The sequence below is a fragment of the Pongo pygmaeus genome, chromosome X (genome assembly GCF_028885625.2).
Source record: "Pongo pygmaeus isolate AG05252 chromosome X, NHGRI_mPonPyg2-v2.0_pri, whole genome shotgun sequence".
Lineage (NCBI taxonomy): Eukaryota > Metazoa > Chordata > Mammalia > Primates > Hominidae > Pongo > Pongo pygmaeus.
In genome coordinates, this window is record NC_072396.2 from 44,826,489 (window position 1) to 44,843,470 (window position 16,982).

General features: G+C 39.2%; 1 protein-coding gene across 1 annotated transcript in view; it reads right to left on the reverse strand.

Annotated features, from left to right (window-relative positions):
* EFHC2 (EF-hand domain containing 2) overlaps positions 1-16,982 on the reverse strand; it is a 202,366-nt gene that overhangs the window by 27,059 nt on the left and 158,325 nt on the right. Inside the window, exons 13-14 of the mRNA XM_063660208.1 lie at positions 3,822-4,019; positions 1,735-1,827 (exon numbers count right to left, since the gene is read on the reverse strand). Coding sequence (XP_063516278.1) covers positions 1,735-1,827; positions 3,822-4,019 — 291 coding nt within the window. The remainder of the gene's footprint in view (positions 1-1,734; positions 1,828-3,821; positions 4,020-16,982) is intronic.

The following is a 16,982-nucleotide window of genomic DNA, read 5'->3' on the forward strand; positions in this document are numbered from 1 at the left end:
AAATGGGTCTTGAAGGAAGAGCAAGCTTTCAGCAAGTGAAAACCATTAAGAGCTATTGCCTGTTGAAGAACTAGCAAGAGAAAAGGCCAAAAAAAAGGGGGGAGGGGGAAGGCAGGAGGTATATGTGTAATATGCTAAACGGCCCATGTGGCTGGACTACTGGGAACAGGAAGGGGAGTTTTGGGGGTGGGGGATGATAACTGTGAAGAACTCTGAGTCCAAGGCCTGCCTACTTCATCTCAGTTCCTTTACGGCAGGATCCCTCACATGGCTGCTAGCAAATAAAAGCAAATAGAGTTAAACAAAAACAAAATCAAAACAAAACAAAACAAATAGAGCTGATAATCTAGAAAATTATTCCAGGTTGATTCAATGCACATACACATCCAACTAGATTTGCCCTCTTCTGGGTTTCCCTCTTGATACCTTGGACCCTAGTTCCCTGACATAGAATTTGGCTTTATCTGTTCCTTTGGTTTCTCCTTTTGTCTCAAACAAGGACTCCCTACTTCAGACCCTATTTGAGAACAATGCTCCAGCTGTCAACCCTAAGCCCCACTATGGAGAAGGAGCTTAATTCAAAGTTAAAGAGCTGGTCCTTCCTTAGAGAGCAAAGAGACACCACAGAAGGTTTGTGAGTAAAAGTGCAATATGATGACATATATGTTTGCTCTTAGAAGGTACTTAGCTGCTATATGTAAAGATGGATTTAAACATTTAGAGACTGGTGGATGAAAGACCAATGTGGTGGCACTGCAGTATTTAAGAAGCAATGTGGGTCAGAACAAGAATGATGATAGTGGAAATGGAGAGGAGATAGTAGACGCAGGCAGTAAGGAGGAGGTAGAACTGTCAAGACATCCTAATCTACTGGCTATTTGTAGACAGTAACTCAAAATGATTAGAAGCAGAGGATGTGCATTTGGAAAGTTCAGGATTCAAGTCACAGCTCTTCTTCTACACTATGTGACTTTGGGCAAAATACCTCATCTCTCTAAACCTCAGCATCCTTATGTATGAGATAAGAAGGATAACAGTTTCGACCTCACCAAGCTGTTCTCAAAAAGTAAATGAGAGAATGTATCCAAAACAATGATCACAATGCCTAGAACACAGCCAAAAATGTCAGAATTATCAAGATATATAAGTCAGAGGAGGAGCCAGAGTGAGTGATGCTATAGGAAGCATAAGAGATGGCCAGAGTCTAGGTGGCTGAGAGGGACATGCCAGGAAATCAAAAGTCATGTTCAACAGGAGAATTGATGTGTTTTAGAAAGCAGTTCCCATGCTCTCATTTTATAGCATCATAAACTCTATGTTTTACATCTGGTGCTCTATCAGGACACAGCCCCATGCTAATAACCCTAGGTTCTCTTACTGCATGTCTGTAGCTATCAGGAACTGCTGCTTTGAAAAACCTGCCCTGAATTTTACATCTAATGTCCTCTTAACCAACAAAGTTGTGTATTTCATTTTGTCCCAGGAATCTGTGGATATATAAGTGTGTATTCATGTTAAAAAGATAAAATAATAATTTGTAATAGGCTCTCTAACATTCAAAATCAAGACAAACTTTTCCTTCTGTAACACTTAAATGGAGGTAGGTCACCAATAATATAATCAAAACAGTTAAGGGTAAATCAAGGGTAATTAAAGGGAGATGTAAAACCAGGAATGGTCCCCCAAATAAAACTATGCAGGACAATCCCTGTCAAGAGTGGAACTCTAACTTACCTTGACAATAAGGATTCTAGAAGATCATCACTCAAAGGTAATCTGGAGGATTTGCACAGCCTTTTAATGTCTTTGGTGGGTAATACATTTTTTCTGCATTAAAACAAAGTAAATGAGCTTTTATATACCTTGTATACCTTTAGTAACAATTACATACTATAGGAAAGAAAATACATTTGTGATGTTTCCTGAGAATGTACACATGGAAGTATGAAAATTGGTATTGGAATTCACAATAAGGAAGAACAGTCACATTTCATTTCATCAACATTTTCTATTTCAGAGGCCACCAGATTCCATCCTTACAAAGGCTTTTCCTTCAAGATGCAGATTCTTGGTTGGTGACAGTACAGCCTATTAAGGCTGCAGCCACAAGTGTTGCTCTAAGTAATTGATCTGCATTCTTGACCACTAGTCAAAAATGGTTCTGATATTTGAAAACATCTCTTAATTTGACAGGCATCTAGAGCCTCCAACACAAGTATGATATGACTTGAGGGTGTTTTTCTGTTCTTTTCCTTGGACCCAAACCTTATAACCTGGAAGCCCCAGCTGGGACCTCAATATTCACTTCAATTTTTTCAGATGCTAGCAGTTTTCTCTAGAGCAGCCCAACAGTCATTTTCTCCAGTCTTCTGGGGGCAAAGAAATGCTTGTCCAATGTTCTCATTCAGCCAACACTTTTCCAGGCATCAGGCAAAATTAGAACCAACAGGAAAGAAAGTTGGCTCTTTTCTTTGCAATGAGAATGTTTATATCTAGAATCAAAGCTTGTTGGATCTGGAAGAACCTCAGGCTATCTGGTCAAGCAGCCCCATTGTTCCTAAGAAGTGTTCTTTGAATGAAGGAGGGCCACACTTCTCACTCTGGGGAAGGGGGCACCCCCAGGGTGGAAGGCAGGGCCAGGGCCATGCAAAACTCAGGCCACACATCTTCTAGGAAGCTTGGGGAAGCTTAAAGAGTCAAGGAAAAATACCATCTTTATAAAAACTCAAAGAGGATGCATTATGGATTAATAAAAAACATGTTGATTTCTAAGACAAACTATGGGACCTACACAGATATTCAGGGAATGCAGTTGGCCACTTGGGTTCAGACTTCAAGTTTGGGGATGAGGCAAGAGGTCACAAGGAAGAGAGATGGCAGTGGTGTGCAGCAATACGGATTAGAAGCTAGAGCGAGAACTAAGATTTTTCTAATTCCAGATGAAATCAGTAAATTTATATTTCTCCCCACTGTATCAGGTCTGTAAGATGAATGCAAAAAAACACATTAAGTTGTTTGCATCCAGTTGTATATAACAATGACTTAATGAAGCTCAAGATGCACACAATCAATGTATAAGAAATAGCTTATGCTGAACTTCATTATTTTCAAGAAGAAATAATTTCAAAGAAATTCTACAGAATGTTTGCTTGAAAATTCCATTTTCTGTTTATTATAAAAGTTACATTTATAAATCCCCATCAGTACTAAAATAATGTAAAAAGACGACATCTCAGAATTAACCCTCCTAACATTTTGATTTACTATACTTCAGTTGAAAGCTTCTAGAAACAAATGAAAAGAACATGCAAGGGAGAAGCCTATTCTTTCAAAGATACAGGGCCTCCCCTATTCCATCAACAAGACTAGCCTGGCCAACATGGTGAAACCCTGTCTCTACTAAAAATACCAAAAAAAAAAAAAAAAAAAAAAAATTAGCTGGGCGTGGCAGTGCGAGCCTGTAGTCCCAACTACTCAGGAGGCTGAGGCAGGAGAATCTCTTGAACCTGGGAGGTGGAGGCTGCAGTGAGCCGAGGTTGCGCCACTGCACTCTAGCCTGGGCGACAGAGCCAGATGCCATATCACACACATACACACACACACACACACACACACACACACACACAAGCTCACCATCACTGGGAAATATCTGTACCCAAATACTTCTCCAAAAATGATTTAAGGTGTTTGTGCTAAATAGTAGAGTATGAGTATGATGACACATGTCTATTTTCTTTTTGCACTTTTTGATAAAACAAATTCCTTCATTACTCAGGTTCACAGAAATGTAAATGATTAGAATCAATAAAACAAAAGCTTACTTTTCTCGATCTTCATACACACAGGAATAAATGAAAGTGTCGAAATTCTCAAACATATTTTTCTTGAACTTGTCGTGGGCCAGTGCGATTAAGAAATCCATATCTGAACATGTGCCCTCAGGCGCACGGTAGTGACGTGCAATGGTTACAAATTCTTGCTCTGCAAGGTTTCCAACAGTCAAAGACATCAATATGGCTCTGTAATAAAAATGGAAGAACATTTATAAACTGATATCTAAGAATACAGTATTTTACATCTCCTTCTATTTAAAAGATCCAAATCCCATTTTACAAAACTTTCACCAACTGTACAGAGGTCAGGTGATTTTTTTTAACTTAATTTCTCTACTTAATTTGGGAGCAACAGGAAGGCACCAATGCCAGAATGGAAAATCATAGGCACTGTAGCTTATAAATAAAATGGCATTTTGCCCAGAGTCAAACACCTACCAAATAATAGCCTGCAACCAGGAAGTAAATTTTTAAAGGCTTTGAATGGTCAAAAAACCTATCACTAAGTACATGACTTTATTCAATGCCTATTAATCTTCCTTACACAAAATAGTAACAGGCTTGGGTTTCTGGTTTCCCGGGACATAAAATTTGTAAGTTAATAAATTAGAAAGGTGTTTTGGGACGGGGAAAGCAATCATGCACATTTCTGTAATAAAAAGTAAAAATGGACACACCCTGGCAGCGAGAAAAAAAAATAAGAGAAAAATAATGAAAAGTTAAAAGACCTATGTAAGCATACAGCTGTCTGCATCTTTAGAAGGTAAATGATACTGAGATTATTAGGCAGAGCTAAAAAAAAAAAACAACTAAACAACAACATATCAATGAAGAAGACTCAAGGCCTAACAAATTGGCTGAATTGTTTTCAATGTAACTCTGTATGAAAGCCATAAACTATGCAGCACACATCAGACAGAATTATATCAAAATGATTAAAATGCAAAATGTTATGGTGGTTACAGGAATAAGCTTCCACTGTCTAGAAAATTTATTTACTGGAAATAATTCAGTTCCCAAGAATCCTGAATAAACAAGGGAATAGAAAATTTTATTTGGCCTTCTGCTAGAAAGAGGTCTTTCAGAATAAATGCTTTCAGTTCTTTTAGGTATTTCTGGACATTATCATTTAATAATTCTAGATTCTCCTAGTCAAGAATTTCCATAGAGTCTAGGAAAGCCCACAGCATTGATGTTGACCTATCTAAAGGAAATTCATTGAATCTACATCTACTTCTTAAGTTTCCTGGGTTGTTTTGTTTTGTTTTGTTTAAATTTGGTTTTGCTTTTGTATTTTTAATGGGAAATGAATGCAAAATCCAACCAAGATGATCCCAGAATTTCAGCAAGTCAGGCCAGACAATCAATTAGTAATATTGGCAGGAGGCTCGCTATATGGAAAACACTGTAAAAGGCTCTCTGGCATATGAACTTTTCAGAGTCTGTTATCTATTTGCACTGTCCAAGCATATAGATGATCTTTCAAAGCCACAAACTGGTAGGGCCACTTAAATAAACTGAGTAATAGCAATAACCTCTGCTATTTGTTGAGTACTGTGTGCCAGGTCCTGTGCTAGCAGGGACTTCTGGCATCTAGCCTAGGAGGTGGTGCTACTATTATCCCCACTGTACAGATGTGAACTGAGGCACAGAAATGTTAAATAACCTGCCTAATGTCACAAAAGCCAGAATGTGAACCCATGTAGTCTGGCTCTAAAGCTCATGCTCTTGCCTACTACTCTATCCCTCTTCTGTTGGGACACAGAAGGCGGAGAGAAGTGATGGAGTGGGGCTCAGTCAGGAAACGTGCCTAAAGGCAGTGGGGTTTAAGCTGATTTTTTATGGACCTCTATTGCCTTTACTGTCTATCATCTCTGCTTTGAGGGCTATCACTAACCATTATTTAAAAAGTCAGAGAAAATAATTTCAGAAAACCTGAGTCACCAACCATCTCTGACAGAGGGCTAAGTAACCACAAAACAGCCACTCCAAGGAAAGCCCCTGGCTCCTCTACAACGCTGATCAAGAAACAGTCATGCCATGTGTGTAAAATGGAACACTACACCATCATTAAAAGCATTATGTTTGGGGCCAGGCGCGGTGGCTCACGCTCGTAATCCCGGCACTTAGGGAGGCCAAGACGGGCAGATCGCCTGAGGTCAGGAGTTCGAAATCAGCCTGGCACATGGTGAAACCCCATCTCTACTAAAAATACAAAAATTAGCTGGGCATGGTGGCACACACCTGTAATCCTGGGTGCTCAGGAGGCTGAGGCACGAGAATCACTTGAACCCAAGAGGCAGAGGTTGCGGTAGCTGAGATCATGCCACTGCACTCCAGCCTGGGTGACAGAGTGAGACTCTGTCTCAAATAAATAAATAAAAATAAAAAAGAAGATTATAGAAGAATAAACCTAAAAGTTAAAAAAAAAAGTTATGATGTCTGGGAGGCTGAGGTAGGATTGCTTCGGCCCAGCAGTTTGAGGCTGCAGTGAACTATGACCATGCCACTGTACTCCAGCGAGGGCAACATAGTGAGAACCCATCTCTACCAAAAAAAAAAAAAAAAAAAAAAAAAAAAAATAGCTGGGCATGGTGGCATGCACCTATAATCCCAGCTACTTGGGAAGCTGAGGCAGGAGGATCACTTGAAGTTTAGGAGTTTGAGGCTGCAGTGGGCTATGATCATACCACTGCACTCCAGCATGAGTGACAGACAAAGACCCCATCTCTAAAAAAAGAAAAGTATGGTATTGATTGATATTTATTGGTATGATAGATGTCCACGCTATGTTGATAAATGTAGTATGATCCCAGTGAAAAATCAAGATACAGGTGCACATATGGTCATAGAAATAAGACCAGAAGGATGCATGCCAAAACATCAATAGTATTATCCTGAATGGCTGAGATGTCTTTTAAAAAAAAGTATTTCCATTTTTTTCTGAATTTTTGTAATAATCAAATATTATTTTCATTGTCTAAATGAAAAAAAAAAAACATTCGAAAGCATTTCCTTTTGAGAGTAGAATATGGCGTGAAGAAGAGAAAGTGGCATGCTCCCAAGGACAAGGAAAAAGAACATGTGGAGCAATAACTAGAAACTTTCCATACACCTTTCACTAAACTTATTATAGCACCACCAGAACATAAAAGTTTATTTTCCTTTTCATTGGATAAACTGAAATTATCCTGGCTTCACTGCAGTTAAAATTTATATCTGCTGGGTTTCTGTATGCTTGGGTTTTAAACAGCTCAGTATTCCAGTTTTACATGACTTTACATGAAAGTTTCAAAGAAGCTGTGCTATATTTGAAACTGCTGACAGCCCTGCAGGGCATCAGGGGCTCCTGGAGCGGCTGCCTGTGTGGCTGCTGCGCCCACATGAGGCAGGTTCCTGCACCAGGGATCTCGATCAGGATGTACAAGCCTCACCTTGCAGACCTCAGATGGCTGTCGCCACTGCCCCGCATTTGCCACATGTGTGTTTTTCAGGACTCCCCCTCGCCCTGTTAAACTTTAGTAGGATTCACAAAGAATTAAAAATCAAAAGTCACACATTCCATTTTTCATTGTGGTAAAATACACATAGCATAAAATTTGCCATTTGTGACATTTAGTATATTCACAATGTTGTACAACGACCACCTCTATCTAGTTCTGAAACATTTCCATCACCCCAAAGAAACCTCATACCCATTGAGCAACCACGCCTCTTTCCTCCCTCTTTCCTAACCCTCCTCCCTACCCAGAATCTGCTATCTCTACAGATTTGCCAGATTCTGGATATTTTATATAAATGGAATTATGTAATATGTATTCTTTTGTGATTGGGTTCCCTCAGAACATTTTCAAGGTTCATCCATGTTGTAGTATGTATCAGGACTTCATCTTTTTTCACAACTGAATTCTTATTCATTGTATTATCATACTATTGTTCATTATATGAATGTGCCATACTTTGTTTATCCACTCATACATACATGGACATGTGGGTTGTTTCCACCTTTGGCTGTTGTGAATAGTGCTGCTATGAACATCTGTGTACAAGTTTTTGTGTAAACACCTGTTTTCAATTCTTTGGGGTATATATACCAAGGAGTGAAACTCCTCGGTCACAGGTAGGTCTGTTTAACCTGTTGTGGCACTGCCAAACTGCTTTCTGCACACTCTATTTTTGTTTAGCAGCAGCCACAAAAACATAGGTACAACTTCCATCAAGCATAGCCCTTCCTCACCTAAAATGTCATACTGAACTTGAAATAACATCTGATAGCAAAATCTGATCTCAGTACTTCTTGACCAATCACTTCAGGGAAATAAAAATGTATTTTAAAAGGCAGTTGTGATTGTATTGATCTTGTGTCCTGTGATTATTAGTACTAATCTTGAAGATTTAGATAGCAAGTTACCTTTGCCTTTAGCCAACATTGGCACTACATTCCTGGCACTAATATTTTACACAGTATAATACTATCACAGTATTATTTAGCAAATCTTATAAGGGATGCTGCCATGATTTTCTCTTGACTTTTGTAACTAAAGTCATAAGACTCAAAAAAAATGCCAAGATGCTCTAGGGTATTGAGAATTCTACGCAGAATTTTGAAACATGAAACGCTAAACAGCTTTATAAGACATAATTCCATTAAAGTCATCCAGTAAAATGGTGAATCAAAACTTCCTTTTAAAGCTCTGAATCTCAGGGTATTTTCTTACTTGTTGAATCATTAAAGTCTAAGCAATGTCTTTCAAATAAACTAAAAAAAAAATTAGTTTTAGCATAAACAAGGGCTCAAGAGCCTAAGCCTTCAGACCCTAAGGCATACAACAAAATCTAGTTGAGCCTAAATTAAGCCAAGCAGCAGTTTTGGCGACAATTAGGTAGCACCCTTTCTCATTACTTTCAATTTGATATTCATCAAATAAAATGTGTTTTGCTTCCTGTAATCAGAAGCTGTGCACACCTGCTCATATCCTACCCTCCCTCAGGCTTTCTCTTACACTTGTGGGCCTAAGCTGCCCATACAAAACAGAAACCCTTGCCGTATTGTCACTTATATTCCAGCATGTCATACTGTGGTTTTGTTCATTGTTGAATCTGCGGCTAGAGTATTGCCAGACAGTAGAGGGTGGTAGAGATAGCTGGTAGAATATGTGTCAGAGGAAGGAGAGATGGGAAAATACATCACAGAGAGTCCGATACAAATGTCTGACCAAACAGGTTTTGCTACAGGCCTAACTAGAGTTTAATGCCACGTACAAAGCTCTTCAACTTCACTGGAGAACAAGGCCACTATAGATGACCACTTCACTTCGGCTTCATACTGCCCACCTCCAGAGAGCAGTTATAGACTTGTGGTATAAGTGGTTTCTTCCGGAGTTATGCAACATGGTGGCCTCACGAGACAGACCAAGGAATTCCACAGAAAAGGAGAAAAAAGGGGTCACTATAGACTATCAGAAAACTACTCCAGCTGAGGTCACAAGCTTGTTTTCAACTGGGAAGCAGTGTGGAAAAAGTGCGAGCTTTCAAATTACATTGACCTGTATTAAAATTCTAGTCCCACTAATTCACCAGTAAATGGGAACTGTGGTAAACTACTCAACTTCTCTGAACCTGAGTTCCTTATCTGTGAAATAGGACAAGACCACTTGTGAAACAGCATTTTATTTTCCTATAGAAGCCAGGATGATATGTTAAAACAGAAGTCAGATCATGTTCTTTGCCTATTCAAAACCCTGTGAGTGCTTGCCATCTCTCTCAAGGTAGAACTCAAAAGCCTCATGATGGCTTACAAGGCCTGACATGATCTGGCCCCTCCTCTGCTGTCGCTAGGAATTCATCCTCTACAACCCTTCCCATCTTTCCCTCTACACCTGCCTAAAACAAGCCAGGCACATTTCTACTTCAGAGCCTTTGTACTTGCTGTTCTCTCTACCCAGAATGGAATGTTCTTCCCCAAGACAGTCACATAGGCTGTTGCTTCACCTCCTGTAGGGCATCTTATCTTGTTAGATGTCAGCTTCTCTGTGAGGCCTTCTCTGGCCAACCTTCTTAAAAGTGTGACCTCTGGCCGGGCGTGGTGGCTCACACTTGTAATCCCAGCACTTTGGGAGGCTGAGGCGGGCAGATCACCTGAGGTTAGGGGTTCGAGATCAGCCTGGCCAACATGGCAAAACCCCGTCTCTACTAAAAATACAAAAATTAGCTGGGCGTGGTGGCGCACGCCTGTAGTCCCAGCTACTTGGGAGACTGAGGCAGAAGAATCGCTTGAACCTGGAAGGCAGACGTTGCAGTGAGCTGAGATTGCGCCATTGCACTCCAGCCTGGGCAATAAGAGCAAAATTCTATCTCAAAAAAAAAAAAAAAATGTGACCCCTTCCTCTACAACTCTGGCACTTCTTAACCCTTTTCCTGCTTTCTTTTCCTCAGTGTCATTCATCACACTCTAACAGTATATAATTACTTATTTTGAAGATAGTCTTTATCTCCCTCCCACCTCCACTGGAGTGTAAGATCCACAGAGAGTAGTGGTTTTTGTCTATTTTGTTCATTGTTGAATCTGTGACACCTTAAATAGCCCCGGCATATAGTAAGCTCTCTATAACAAACAGTCTGATGAATAAACGAAAAATGAGGATTAAGTTAGCAAGATATAAAAAGCATTCAGCATAGTACCTTGAACTATGAATGCACAATAAATAATAGCAATTTTTTACTATTCTCACCATCTCACAATGGAGATAATTTCAAGTTGTATTAAACTGAAAGCACTACTTCTTTTAAGTAAGTTTATCTTGGAGAAATGTGAAATGCTTTTGATGACTCTGAAACCTTAGAATCTATCTGCAGGATATAAAATGAAAATGGCATGCTTGTTTTAAACAGTCATATTCAGGAGTAAGTCTAAAGTGCTAAAGAAATAAACTCCAGGTGTGCCTTCTTTTATACAATGAATAGATCTGAAATGCTCCATAAATACTTAATTTTTAGAAATTGAATTAGATGCCCTCTTTCACTCTCTATTACATATAAAGATATGCTATCTTTATCTTGGTCATTTTAAATTGGCAGTGGCATCTAACATCTTAGCTTTAAATTCCTCTGTCAAGTTCTTAACGACAAGCAAGCACACTGAACCCTGAAATAAATAATAAATCCTTTTTTTTTTTTTTAAGAGGCAGGGTCTCACTCTGCACCCAGGCTGGAGTGCAGTGGTGTGATCATGGCTCACTGCAACCACGAACTCCTGGGCTCAAGCGATCCTCCCACCTTAGCCTCCCAAGTAGCTAGCTCCACAGGTATGCACTACCATGCTTGGCTAATTTTTAAACTTTCTTGTAGAGATGGGGTCTTGCTATGTTGCCCAGGTTGGTCTCCTAGGCTCAAGTGATCCTCTCACTTTGGCCTCCCAAAGTGCTGGGGTTACAGGTGTGAGCCACTGTGCCTGGTTTAAAGAAATCCTTTTGAAACTAAATAATATTTACATACTATAAATAATAACAGCCAAATTCATCTGCCTTGTAAATTGATTTTTTGATATATTTTCTCAAAAATAAGTACATCTGCAGTGAAAATCATTGACCCTGTTGTCTTATTCCAAATAAATATAAGCAGCTTCATGTTTTCTCTGTATTACTGTTCTAATCTTCATTTCATATCAACTATAATACTATGGTTTTTCCTGTTTTGACATGTAGTGGAATGTACATGGTAATTTTAATTTATTTAGTTTTAAATTCAGTATGTCTTGGTGCACTAGACTTCAGGCCTGTTTAAGTGTAGCCAAACAAAATGAGATATTTTCATGCAGTTAAGAGTAATTGCTGTATACCATTAACAGTCTATTCTTCATAGAAGTATAATTTTAGAAATCCTTTAAAATGTTCATCTATAATTCTTCCATGAATTGGTACAATATGCATTTAAACAAGCTAAAGCAACAGTGGGTTTTTTAGTTTTGTTTTTTAAATTGTGTCAACATTTTTGGTAACTGGTAACAGCAAATGAAGTCTCAATACTGGTGCTTAACTTGCAAGGTAGGCAGAAGGAGTGAATATTCATTTCATTTACAAGCACAGTTCTTCGTTTTCTACCACTGCCTTTGCATTAACACCCACTTTATGTTCAGGGATTATTTGTCTCCAAGCAAATCCCACCTGTTTGGCTTTTTGTTTTTAAATGTCTCTCACTTGGTTCCCGATGGTTTAGAGGCCTACAAGACCATGGTGAGCTCTGTGACAATCGGGGGGCCTTACGTGATGAAGGGTGCCTCCAGATAAACCCACAGGTACTTACTGATCACACAGCGGTTGAATACAAAACACAGTCTGTGCCGTACTGGTGCTTGTAATCAATTTAGTAATTCAAGACTTACTCACATCAAATAATTATCAGTAATATAATCAGATTCTTAAATCTTTTTGAACACACACTTTAAAACATAAAATTTGGGCCAGGCACAGAGTTTCTTGCCTGTAATTCTAGCAACTTGGGAGGCCAAGGTGGGAGGGTGACTTGAAGCCAAGAGTTCAAGGCCAGCCTGGGAAACCTAATGAGACTCCATCTCTACCAAAACATTAAAAAATTAACCAGGCATGGTAGCACATGCCTGTAATCCCAGCTACTCGGGAGGCTGAGGTAGGAGGATCATTTGAGCCAAGGAGGTCAAAGTTGTAGTGAGCTATGATCGTTCTGCTATATGCAAGCCTGGGTGACAGAGCAAGACCATGTCTCAAAGGAAAACAAAATGTGTGTGTATATATAGGCTTTACTCCATTATAAAAGTAATACATTTCCAATTATAGAGATTTTGGATAATATGCAAAAGCAAGGAAAAAAAAGAAAAGAAAAACCATACACACCCCTGCCACCCAAATATAACCAAGTAAACATCCTGGTACACTCCTCTGCAGTCTCTTTACTATGCATGGGCATTTGTCTTTTTCTTAATAGGTGTGAACATATTTTCATCTTTTTCACTTAACTAATACATTTCCATGTTATTACAGACTATTCTGAAACCAAAATGCTAAACCATACTTCTGTTACTAGATATTCATGATTTTTTTTCCAAATTTTTATATAAATAATGCCATAATGAGCATCTATATGCATAAACATTTGTCTGTATTTACAATTATTCTCTTCGGATGGTGTTCCAGAAGTACAATTAGTGAGGCAAAACAAAGGAACATTTGACTAGCTTAGGCAACATAGCAAGACCCCGTCTCTACAGACATTTTTAAAAATTAGCTCGACATTGTGGTGTGTGCCTGCAGTCCCAGCTACTTGGGAGGATGAGAGGCAGGAGAATCACTTGAGTCCAGGAGTTTGAGGCTTCAGTGAGCTATGATGGTACCACTGCACTCCAGCCTAGGTGACAAAGTGAGAAAGTGTCTCAAAAATGAAAAGTAAAATAAAAATTTAAAAGAAAGTAACACTTAAAAAGGTCTTGACACATAGTACTAAGCTGCTTTTACCCTTCCATCAGAATTGAGTAAGAGCCGACAGCAATGGAATATCCTTTCAAAAAGTGTTTCCTGTCAAACATGGAGACAGAAGTAAAAGAAAAAAAAAGTGTTTTTTTTTTTTTTTCTTTCTTTAACAGGGTCTCGCTCTGTCACCCACGCTGGAGTGGAGTGGTGCAATCTCAGCTCACTGCAACCTGTGCCTCCTGGGATCAAGTGATCCTCCCACCTCAGCCTCCCCAGTATCTGGGGACTGCAGGTATGTGAGGTATGTGCCACTACGCCCAGCAATTTTTTTTTCTTTTTTTTTTTTTTTGGTAGAGACGGGGTTGGCTTTTTTTTTTTTTTAATTTAATTTAATTTTTTTTTATTATTATACTTTAGGTTTTATGGTACATATGCGCAATGTGCAGCTTAGTTACATATGTATACATGTGCCATGCTGGTGCGCTGCACCCACCAACTCGTCATCTAGCATTAGGTATGTCTCCCAATGCTATCCCTCCCCCCTCCCTCCACCCCACAGCAGTACCCAAAGTGTGATGTTCCCCTTCCTGTGTCCATGTGTTCTCATTGTTCAATTCCCACCTATGAGTGAGAATATGCGGTGTTTGGTTTTTTGTTCTTATGATAGTTTACCGAGAATGATGATTTCCAATTTCATCCATGTCCCTACAAAGGACATGAACTCAACATTTTTTATGGCTGCATAGTATTCCATGGTGTATATGTGCCACATTTTCTTAATCCAGTCTATCATTGTTGGACATTTGGGTTGGTTCCAAGTCTTTGCTATTGTGAATAATGCCGCAATAAACATACGTGTGCATGTGTCTTTATAGCAGCATGATTTATAGTCCTTTGGGTATATACCCAGTAATGGGATGGCTGGGTCAAATGGAATTTCTAGTTCTAGATCCCTGAGGAATCGCCACACTGACTTCCACAAGGGTTGAACTAGTTTCCAGTCCCACCAACAGTGTAAAAGTGTTCCTATTTCTCCACATCCTCTCCAGCACCTGTTGTTTCCTGACTTTTTAATGATTGCCATTCTAACTGGTGTGAGATGGTATCTCATTGTGGTTTTGATTTGCATTTCTCTGATGGCCAGTGATGGTGAGCATTTTTTTATGTTTTTTGGCTGCATAAATGTCTTCTTTTGAGAAGTGTCTGTTCATGTCCTTCGCCCACTTTTTGATGGGGTTGTTTGCTTTTTTCTTGTAAATTTGTTGGAGTTCATTGTAGATTCTGGATATTAGCCCTTTGTCAGATGAGTAGGTTGCGAAAATTTTCTCCCATTTTGTAGGTTGCCTGTTCACTCTGATGGTAGTTTCTTTTGCTGTGCAGAAGCTCTTGAGTTTAATTAGATCCCATTTGTCAATTTTGGCTTTTGTTGCCATTGCTTTTGGTGTTTTAGACATGAAGTCCTGGCCCATGCCTATGTCCTGAATGGTAATGCCTAGGTTTTCTTCTAGGGTTTTTATGGTTTTAGGTCTAACGTTTAAGTCTTTAATCCATCTTGAATTGATTTTCGTATAAGGTGTAAGGAAGGGATCCAGTTTCAGCTTTCTCCATATGGCTAGCCAGTTTTCCCAGCACCATTTATTAAATAGGGAATCCTTTCCCCATTTCTTGTTTCTCTCAGGTTTGTCAAAGATCAGATAGTTGTAGATATGTGGCGTTATTTCTGACGGCTCTGTTCTGTTCCATTGATCTATATCTGTGATTTGGTACCAGTACCATGCTGTTTTGGTTACTGTAGCCTTGTAGTATAGTTTGAAGTCAGGTAGTGTGATGCCTCCAGCTTTGTTCTTTTGGCTTAGGATTGACTTGGCGATGCGGGCTCTTTTTTGGTTCCATATGACTTTAAAGTAGTTTTTTCCAATTCTGTGAAGAAAGTCATTGGTAGCTTGATGGGGATGGCATTGAATCTATAAATTACCTTGGGCAGTATGGCCATTTTCACGATATTGATTCTTCCTACCCATGAGCATGGAATGTTCTTCCATTTGTTTGTATGCTCTTTTATTTCCTTGAGCAGTGGTTTGTAGTTCTCCTTGAAGAGGTCCTTCACATCCCTTGTAAGTTGGATTCCTAGGTATTTTATTCTCTTTGAAGCAATTGTGAATGGGAGTTCACTCATGATTTGGCTCTCCGTTTGTCTGTTATTGGTGTATAAGAATGCTTGTGATTTTTGCACATTGATTTTGTGTCCTGAGACTTTGCTGAAGTTGCTTATCAGCTTAAGGAGATTTTGGGCTGAGACAATGGGGTTTTCTAGATATACAATCATGTCGTCTGCAAACAGGGACAATTTGACTTCCTCTTTTCCTAATTGAATACCCTTGATTTCCTTCTCCTGCCTAATTGCCCTGGCCAGAACTTCCAACACTATGTTGAATAGAAGTGGTGAGAGAGGGCATCCCTGTCTTGTGCCAGTTTTCAAAGGGAATGCTTCCAGTTTTTGCCCATTCAGTATGATATTGGCTGTGGGTTTGTCATAGATAGCTCTTATTATTTTGAGATACGTCCCATCAATACCTAATTTATTGAGAGTTTTTAGCATGAAGGGTTGTTGAATTTTGTCAAAGGCCTTTTCTGCGTCTATTGAGATAATCATGTGGTTTTTGTCTTTGGTTCTGTTTATATGCTGGATTACATTTATTGATTTGCGTATATTGAACCAGCCTTGCATCCCAGGGATGAAGCCCACTTGATCATGGTGGATAAGCTTTTTGATGTGCTGCTGGATTCGGTTTGCCAGTATTTTATTGAGGATTTTTGCATCAATGTTCATCAAGGATATTGGTCTAAAATTCTCTTTTTTGGTTGTGTCTCTGCCCGGCTTTGGTATCAGGATGATGCTGGCCTCATAAAATGAGTTAGGGAGGATTCCCTCTTTTTCTATTGATTGGAATAGTTTCAGAAGGAATGGTACCAGTTCCTCCTTGTACCTCTGGTAGAATTCGGCTGTGAACCCATCTGGTCCTGGACTTTTTTTGGTTGGTAAGCTATTGATTATTGCCACAATTTCAGCTCCTGTTATTGGTCTATTCAGAGATTTAACTTCTTCCTGGTTTAGTCTTGGGAGGGTGTATGTGTTGAGGAATTTATCCATTTCTTCTAGATTTTCTAGTTTATTTGCGTAGAGGTGTTTGTAGTATTCTCTGATGGTAGTTTGTATTTCTGTGGGATCGGTGGTGATAGCCCCTTTATCATTTTTATTGCATCTATTTGATTCTTCTCTCTTTTTTTCTTTATTAATCTTGCTAGCAGTCTATCGATTTTGTTGATCCTTTCAAAAAACCAGCTCCTGGATTCATTAATTTTTTGAAGGGTTTTTTTGTGTCTCTATTTCCTTCAGTTCTGCTCTGATTTTAGTTATTTCTTGCCTTCTGCTAGCTTTTGAATGTGTTTGCTCTTGCTTTTCTAGTTCTTTTAATTGTGATGTTAGGGTGTCAATTTTGGATCTTTCCTGCTTTCTCTTATGAGCATTTAGTGCTATAAATTTCCCTCTACACACCGCTTTGAATGCATCCCAGAGATTCTGGTATGTTGTGTCTTGGTTCTCGTTGGTTTCAAAGAACATCTTTATTTGTGCCTTCATTTCGTTATGTACCCAGCAGTCATTCAGGAGCAGGTTGTTCAGTTTCCATGTAGTTGAGCGGTTTTGAGT